Raw genomic sequence first — 9,296 nt, 5'->3', positions numbered from 1 at the left:
CATATAGGAAGAAAGCATTGCCCACAGCTTAAGCTTTGTCCAACACCAACACAATGTCAGGACATGAATAGAGGGTATACGTTCCTCTGAGGTTGGAGCCCAGAAAATGTGGAAGATGTACAGTGCCCTTCTAGTTGCTGAGGAGCAACTACATTGATGTGTTTACTAGTAGAGGGCTCTGTATTTCAGTGAGATGCCTCATGCCAAATTAAACCCTCCTCCACACTCTGGCCTCTGTCCTTGATGACCAACTTCAGAACAAGTCACCTTTAGGGACTGAAATGTCTGGGGCCCAAAATCCCCACACGGAGACTGGGAAGGCTCTTGGGGCGCATGCTCTTTCTTTTGCACTGGATACTCTTCATCTCCCTGCTAGCTCATCTTTCCGGTCCCAGCTTACACATCACCTGCTCAGGAAAGATTCACTGATCACCATGTTCTTCTTCTTAATATTTAGAGTTTTGCACACTTGTAGTAATTTACTCAATTTTGTTTATTACCATCATTTTTATTTATCACCACTGTTTTTCTCACAGGATTGTATGAGTTTCTTTTTTGTTCACTGCAGTTTTCCTAGTCTGTAGCATGTCTGAAACATAGTAAACATTCAATAAATACCATTGACTAATTTGGAAGTCCAGTGGCTTATAGTTCATTCTCAAAAAAAAAAAAAAAAAAAAGGATAAGGTGAAGAAGTTCTTAAAACATTCCACAGAACCCTCATTTTCAAAGAGCTCCTTCCCATTTAAAAAAAGAGAGAGAGAGAGAGAGAGAGAGAGAGAGAGAGAGAGAGAGAGAAGGTAGGAAGGAAAGTGGGGAAGGTGGCAGGAAGAGAGACAATTCTATGGAAAATGAACAAAGGATACAAAGAGACAATTCACAGAAGAAATTAAAGTAGCCAATAAATATACAAAAAGGTGCTCATTTAGAAATGAAAATTAAAAATAATACTTATAGTAATAATTGTTAGCAAGGATTTAGGTAATAGGATGCACTTATATACTGTTGGTATTTCAAACTGTGTCTATAATTATAATTTAACTAGGGGCCCAGTGCATGAATTCGTGCACCTTGAAACGAACTGTGGGCCGCGAGGCTGCAGTGGGCACAGGGGCGGGTCATGGCCCCTCCCGCCGCGGCCCCCCCATCCCCTATCCCATCTGCTGGTAGCCCCGCTCCTGCCACCGCTCCCACACACTGACGGCACCAGCCCCACTCAAACCCGCTGATGGTGCAGAGCAATTAGGGCTGGCGCTGTCAGCGAGTGCAAGCGGTAGCTGCTGCCCCGATCGCCTCTCAGGAGCAGGGGGAGGTGGAGTAGCCCTGAGGGGCAATCAGGGCCAGTGCCAGGCACTGGCAGCGGGTGTGAGAGGCAGCTCTGGTGCTGGCAGCAGGTGCGAGTGCCCAGTGGGACCGCAGTGCGCGGGAGCAAAGAATTTTCAGTAATCACCAGAGGCTTGCTCCAATGACAGCACCCAGTGCCCAGCCTTGGTCTGGCATCCCCGCTCACCAGCTCCACCATCCCATCGCGGTCAGCGCCTGCCATGTTCTGCGTGCGCCCCCTAGTAGTCAGCGCACATCATAGTGACTGGTCAAATGGTCAGAGGGGCAATTAGCATATTAGGCTTTTATATGTATAGATTGACACTAGTTGGTGTGAATCCTTTGTGACCTTTACCCATAAGGAAGTATAAATGGGGGGTTTATTTTTTACAATAAATATATACTGCTATTTTGAAAAGAACTTTATTGAGTATGATTGACATTAACTGAACATATTAAGGGTCCAGTTTGTTTTGACATCATATACAACTGTGAAACCAACACCACAATTAAGATAATTTATATAATCTGTAAAAGTTCCCTTTTGTCTCTTTGTAATTCCTCCTCCTTTTCCAAGCCAACCCATCTCCTAGCAACCACTGATTTACTTTCTGTCACTATAGTTTCCATTTTCTGGAATACTATATAAATGAAATCATACACATTATAGACTTTTTTTTCTGGCTTCTTTCACTCAACATAATTACTTTGAGGTTCATCCATGTTGATGCACATATCAAAAGCTTGGTCTTTTTATTGCTGAGTAGTATTCCATTGTATGAATCTATCATAATTGGTTTTATCCATTCACCTGTTGATGGACATTTGAATTATTTTTAGTTCTTGTCTATTACAAATAAAGAAGCTATGAACACTGTGTACAAGTCTTTGTAAGGCCATATAATTTTTCTCCTCTTGGGTAAATAGCTAGCAGTGAAATGACTTAAGTTAGGTTTATGTTTAGTATTTTAAGAAGTTCCAATATGTTTTCAAAGTAGTTGTACCATGTTATATTCCCACTAGAGGCCCGGTGCATGAATTTGAGCACGGGTTGGGTCCGCCCTGCCTCGATCCAGGGGGAGGGGACACGGGAGGTTGGCCGGCCAGCCCCCGCCCTCTGGTCGAACTCCCAATAGAGGGGACAATTTGCATATCAGCCTTTTACTATATAGGAGGATGAAATGGTATGGGGTTGCCGCACTAAATGAGTGGTCTCTTCACCATCATGAAGTGAGGTGACTAACCACCAGCTTACCCGTGTAGTTCAACCATCGACTGGCCAACTAAAAGGGGTCTAGAAGACCTTTTTAGTCTCGGATTCTTCTGAGAATCTGATAAAGGTCACAGTCCATTTGGAGCGTAGGAACACACACACAAATATCACCCACGTTTGAAATGGCTACGGCCTGAGTAAAAGCTGGGATACTTGGGATGGAAAACAAAAGGCTGGAGTTCAGTGTATTGAAAAGTTTACAATCGCTGGCAACTGGTAAGAAGATGATGCTCAGGTTTTAGGGACCAGGTGATGGCGGTGACAAATAGGGGAGGAGCAACTCATCTGGTTGCTGCCTGTGAGTCGCCTAAAGGACTCAGGTGAAGCTGTTTGCAAAGTGGTTGTAATTGTATCTTGTCTGGGCGGAGATTCAGATTTCCGGCAAAAACATCCAGGAAGTACCAGGAGCAGCTGTAATCACCAGGTGTAGTCAATAAATTCCTACCTTTCAGATGACTCCCTTCTATATCGCACGGAAAAACACCTACTTCGCCGCCTCCCTTAAGAAATCCCCTCCCAGAATATGCGCGATTGCGTCAATCTTCCGGACAAAGCTCCGCCTGACCGTGTTGCGCATGCGTATTGCCCTAACTGCGGCCGCTCCCTTCTCTGGGCGTCGGACTCCTTCCCTCTCACGGCCCCGCCCAGGCGGCTGCCCGGGACCTGCCTGGGCGCAGGGAACGAAAAGCCGGAAGGGGCAAGGCGAGTTCAATAAGCCATGGGGCTGTTTGGAAAAACCCAGGAGAAGCCGCCCAAAGAGCTGGTAAGGGCTACGGTGGCGGCGAAGGAATGGGTGGATTTGCGTGGGGCGCAGTGGAGTTGGTAAAGCGACTGGACACTCTTCCACCCCGACTGGCCAGGTACCGCTGGGCCGCCATTTCCGGGGCTTCCCACTCGACTGAGGGGCGGGAGGAAGCGTCTCTAAGGAGACGGTTGTGACCTAAGAGAGCCCCGCTACTCAGCACGCACAACTCAAGAGAGCCGAGTGCTGGAGTGAGGATTGCTCAGCCTCGGCACAGGGCGCGGAAGCAGCCACGTAGTCCTAACCCTAAACCCCCTTCCCGGCGCACGTTGGTACAGTCCCGCCCGGAACCTTTCCCTGGCGCAGGCCCCGCCCTCTCACTTCCGCCGATAGCCAGCCCTCGGACCTCTCGCGCGAAGATCCAGGACACTGCCGCCCCTTCCCCACCTGCTCTGCTGAGAGGAAGGCTCTGTTTTCTCTTTTCCCTGCCCTATGGCATCATGTGGTCCCGACACAATCGTTATAGCAGAACTAGGCCTGGAAGGTTGGTACCGAAGATCACTGACCCTGGCTTTGAATTCTGATGTGTTAACTTAGATATAAGTGTAATGGTTAATAGTGCCCTGCAGGGTCCAGTCTACCTACGTTTGAATCCTGGTTCCCCACATATCAGACTTGCGATCTATTAAAAGTTCACTTTTCTGTGCCTTAGTCTTGTTGGTCAAGTAGAAATGATAATAGTATTCAGAGTCATTGAAGGTGAAAGGGATGTGAGAGAGGCCCGGCACATCAGCACTCTAATGCCTGTTATTTTAGTAGTGCTAGCTAGGGTTCATTCTTCATAAATTTTACAACTTACACTAAGTGCAGACTAATAGCACCAGCGTCACCTAAGAGCTTCTTAGGAAACTCGGGTCCTACCCAAGACCTGATGAGTAATAATTTGAATTCTGACAAGATCCCTAAAATCTTTTATTTAATAAATAATCTCACCTATTCCTCTCTGGCAGGCACATTTTAAAAACCAGTGTGCATCATGAAGTTGCTGGCATATAATGTGTTAAATTTTTTATATTTGTTCATCATCGATCATAGAACAGTAGGTACTCAATAAATATTAATTCCCTCAGGAATTACTCCCTGTAAATACTGTTTTACTCCCTGTAAAATAAACATTGTGGAGCTTAAATAAGGTAAGAGTGTATGACACTTGCCAATATAGAGCACTATATAGATGCCCATTTTGTGGCATGTATGTATTATAAGATGCTTGTTATTTTAGAAGTGTATTTTTTATTTTAGGAAAAGGTCATTACCTTCATTGTTTGGCCTTAGCTTTGCCATTCATAAAATGAGATACAACCCTGGGGAAACAGTCTCATTACTATTAAACTGATCTTGAGCTTATGTATTATTTGTATAACACTTAAGACTGTTTTTAGGCGATAAATATAATTGCTGAGAACATGATGTTAGTATACTGTTCCAGTGAGTTAACCTACCTTGGAAAATAAATTAACACTAGAAAAATATCAAAATTGATGCATGAGATTGTGTGTTTTTTTAAATTTTGCCTGCCAGAGGGAGATTATAAAGATGAAATAGACAGCCAAGGAAATTACCAAGCAAGTAAGATAAGCATTATAAGAACAAGTCTGGATTGGGTACCACATATATAGTTATAGGAATTGGAGTGATCAGCCCCACACTGGGGTAATCAGAAATGATTTGGCTCTCCACTATCATGTTTTCCACACACCTCTTGTCTGTGTGAGTTGGTTCTTGAGTATTTAGTATTGGATTTTTAAAAAATATGTTTTTATTGATTTCAGAGAGGAAGGGAGAGGGAGAGAGTGAGAGAAACATCAATGATGAGAGAGAATCATTGATCGGCTGCCTCCTGCACATCCCCTACTGGGGATTGAGCCCACAACCCAGGCATGTGCCCTTGACCTGAATCTAACCTGGGGCCCTTTAGTCCACAGGCCGTCACTCTATCCACTGAGCCAAACCAGCTAGGGCAAGTATTAGATTTTTTACTTTAACTGGTGCTGGACCTACCTTGCCCAGCGTTTTCTTCAAATTCCCCCTCACAGTACTCCAAGCTTCCCTTTCAGTTCTGATTATATCTTCTTCGAATTTGTCAGAAGAATGTCTGTGTTTACTTTAGGTTCAGCTTCTACCAAGCCCTCTTTCTACCTTGTGATTTATGACCAAGCAAAGTGTTTTGTCACCTGCCACAATTATTTAACATAGAGTTTGTAATTCCGGAAAGTGCCAGTAGAGCAGAGATGAGAAACGCTTTTTTCTCTGTAGAACTGCTGACACACAGACACTGTATTGGGAGCTGTATATGAATAAGAAAACAGGTAATGTCTGATGTTTTAGTTTTCGGTTGTTGGTGTTTTTTTAAGAGGGAGAATGAAAATATTATATGTTCAACTTTATAAAAGAAGCTAGGTGCCCGGCTGGTGTGGCTCAGTGGTTGAGCATTGACCCATGAACCAGGAAGTCACGGTTCGATTCCCGGTGTGGGGCATGTAGGAGGCAGCTGAACAAATGATTCTCTCTCAAAATTGATGTTTCTATGTCTCTATCCTTCTCCCTTCCTCTCTGAAATCAATAAAAAAATATATTTTTTAAAAAATAGAAGCTAGGTAAAAATTTTAAAACAAAATAAGAATATTGACAGAGAGAGCAGAAAAATTAGAGAAAAAAGGTGATAATTTATTAAATGCTGTAGTCTCAGCTGGGCACCTTTTGAGTTAGTATAAATTTATGGTACCCTTTCCACTGGGGACTGGAAGATGAGGGCTTGCGGGTCTTGGTCCCAGCACAGGATAAACAGGGGTCAAGTGTAGCCATGCCACACCATCCTGGTTGTCATTTAGGCCATAAGTCAGGTAACAAGTTAGGACAGGCAAGTAAAATTATGGGTGATGGTCCCAGAGCTCTGGTATAGTGTGCAGCACAGACTAGGTGCTAAATAAATATCAAGTGATGAATGAGTATCAGAATAAGAGAAAGTAAGGTTTAAAGTCAAGCAGTCCTAAAATGAGTAGTGTTCAAGAGACACTCAGAGAAACATTAGCTACACAAGAAGCCTTACAGACTAACGTCTTTGCCCCCAGGCATCTCAGACTCTGATGAAGACATCCCAGTAGTGAAACTTGTTTTATCTTAAACAAAAAAATGTTCAAACTGATTAGATTGGGCCTGCTGAGGATGAAGGAACCTTGTAATTCATTTAGAAACCTGTCACTCTTTTGGGATGGGAAGCAAGAAGACACAAGTTTGTACTGGAAAGAGATATTTCTCTTGGAGTTGAGGTTCTGTTGGAAAATTGCTGTTTTTACTTAGGGACTTCACTGATTTAGCCTTTGGGTAGAGTTGTCTCTTTCCATGGCATCAGAATTCTGAAATCATCTTACTAACTTATAACTTAGACAGGGTCGTGATTCATGGTTGTGGGGCACTAATCATAAAAGTGAAGAAAAGAAGAAGGGAATATGGAGAAAAAGATAAAGCTTCACTCAGTTATACAACAAACATTTATTTTGTTTTGTGTTTGTTTTTCCTCCTTTTTAAATGTTTGTTTTGGTATGCATTGGGTTGGATACCAAGTTTATAAAACTGTATGAGGACTTCAAAGAATACCACATTTACTTATATTTTAGGTTAAATACAGCAACAGCAAGGAATAATAGAATAGAAGTATGTACTAGTACAAGATCTGTGATGTCACAGTGGAGGGAGTGATTAACAGTTCAGAGTGGGGAAGTGATGAACTGGTCAGGGAGGGTATCAGGTCTTGTTAGTGGATGGGTTGGTATAGGATTAGGAAAAGGAAGGCAATCCAAGTAAAGTTAACTGCATTTACAAGGTGTGGAACATAGGTGGAGGTACCTGAAAAAAGTTCAGAGTGGTTGGAAGAAGAGATACTGTTATATCGGAGTGGGATGCAGGAGTGAGGGAGAGGTAAGTTAGAGGGCAGATTAGCAAAGGGCCGTGTGCCATGCCTATGGGGAGCATTCAGAATAGTGATTTGGAGTAAGAATTGGAGGGAAGGGACTTAGGTATGGAGGCCAGTTAATGACCCTGATGAGAGATGATGTGGATTTACAACTAAGTGGAAATGGGGATAGAGAGGATAAGGATGATTTTAGACATATTTAGGATATACAGTTAGAATTTGCTCATCTATTGGATGTGGGATGAATGTAAAAATTACTGGTAGGTTTTTATTTAACCCCACCCCTGAGTGTCGGTACCTTGAACTGAACTTGAGAAAATTCAGGGAAAAAGCAGATTTGATGGGATGGTGATGGTGGAGGGGAGGGGGAGGAGCCACAAAGCTCAATTTTAGGCAGAATTCAGGAGATCAGGGAAGACATTAGAGAGTGGGTTATCCTGGGAAAATATATATATTTTTTCTACTTTGCCTACTCAGCAAAAGTATAAGCTTGAGAGAAAGGATCATGTTTTTCTTTGTTGTCCACTGGGCCAGTCTAGTGTTGAACTCCCTTAATAAGAATAAAGTGCCTATCAAATATTGGCTTGAACAGAAGTAGAGTTGGTGAGAGAACATGCGTACACATTTGAATTACAGCCTAGTTGACCATCTCCTATATACCCATCTGAGTTATCAGAATAGGCAAATTTTGGCCTGAGTTCACTTGTGTTTGTTGCTTTGGGCTAATTCCTAGTTTTACATATGCTTTAAATCTTGAAGGATACCAAAATCCTAGTTTACAGAGATTGCCTTTAGGGAGAGGAGCTGGATAGCTGAGGGTCAAAAGTGGGAGAAAAACTTAATTGTCACTGTATACTCTCATAGTCCCCTGCTGTAACAAAATACCATAGGCTGGGTAGTTTATTCACAGCATAAATTTATGACAGTTCTGGAGGCTGGGAAGTTCAAGATCAAGGCACCCAGAGATTTTGTGACTATTGAAGACCCCATTCCTAGTTGATAGACCACCATCTTTTCACTGTATAAAGAGGCAGAAGGAGGGGAGCCAGGCTTCTGGGGTCTCTTTCCTAAGGGCACTAAACCTGTTCATGAGGGTTCTGTTGTGGCCTAATTACTTCCCAAAGGCCCTCCTCCAAATACCATCACATTTGGGAGTTAGGTTTCTTTTTTTTTTCTATTTTAAAATAATTTTTTTTATTTCAATTACAGTTGTCATACAATATATTACTTTCAAGTGGGGGAGTATGTTTCAACATAGGAACTTTGGTGTGACAAAAATTCTGTTGATAGCAAGGTGATTTGTATCTCCCAACCTGAGACCTGGAATCAGCCATTTCTCCAAGGAGTACTGGTTTGTTTTAATGGGAATGGCATTTAGAAACCAAAATTTTTGTGCTTTTGGTGCTTACTGCTACTGGAGTGTTCTTGCTTCTAGAACAGGGTGGGGAACATCTGGCCCGCAGGTTGTATAAGGCCCCAAAATCATTTGGTCTAGCCATGCCAAGGCATTAGGGGTGAGTTAATTAAAAGTTTGACCAAATATAGCAGGCTAGTTTTTAAATTGATAATTTTGTATGGCCCAGGGATGATGTTATAATCACCCAAATGGCCCTTGGCAGAAAAAAGGTCCCTCACCCCTTTTCTAGACCTTTCAATTGAATAATGATATATACTATTTAAAAAAACTCACAAGGGTGATTAGTAACTAGGTTGTTTTGTATCAACTCTCCTGCTGAAAATACTAGAAGAGCTAGATAAAAAGTATAACTATTTGAAATCACTGAAAGCTACCAAGGCAGTGAAGTATTTCAAAATCAAGATCCTAGAAAAGAGGGAAGCTCAATTATACGAGACAATTATTTGGGACCACTTTACCCCTAAAGAGATCCTCTAATTCCTAATGTAGTGGTTGAGAAACTGAGAATTTGAGTAGAGCTTTTGACAAACCCTGTGGTTAGGGGATTCAAAAATTAGAGTTCAAGGAT

At 42.6% G+C, this 9,296-nt stretch overlaps 1 protein-coding gene across 2 annotated transcripts in view; it reads left to right on the top strand.

Moving 5' to 3' along the window:
- Window positions 1-3,210: 3,210 nt before the first annotated feature.
- The window catches only part of CHMP3 (charged multivesicular body protein 3), a 49,613-nt gene continuing 43,527 nt past the window's right edge, over window positions 3,211-9,296 (top strand). The window contains exon 1 of one of the 2 annotated variants that reach the window (XM_079791847.1): window positions 3,211-3,359. In XM_079791847.1, the coding sequence (XP_079647973.1) occupies window positions 3,315-3,359 (45 nt within the window). In that variant the 5' untranslated portion in view covers window positions 3,211-3,314. The remainder of the gene's footprint in view (window positions 3,360-9,296) is intronic. The other variant, XM_079791848.1, reaches the window with a different exon arrangement.

The sequence above is a fragment of the Cnephaeus nilssonii genome (genome assembly GCF_951640355.1).
Source record: "Cnephaeus nilssonii genome assembly, chromosome: 15".
Lineage (NCBI taxonomy): Eukaryota > Metazoa > Chordata > Mammalia > Chiroptera > Vespertilionidae > Cnephaeus > Cnephaeus nilssonii.
The sequence above is the reverse complement of the archived record's forward strand: the minus strand, read 5'-3'. Positions and strand labels throughout refer to the sequence as shown.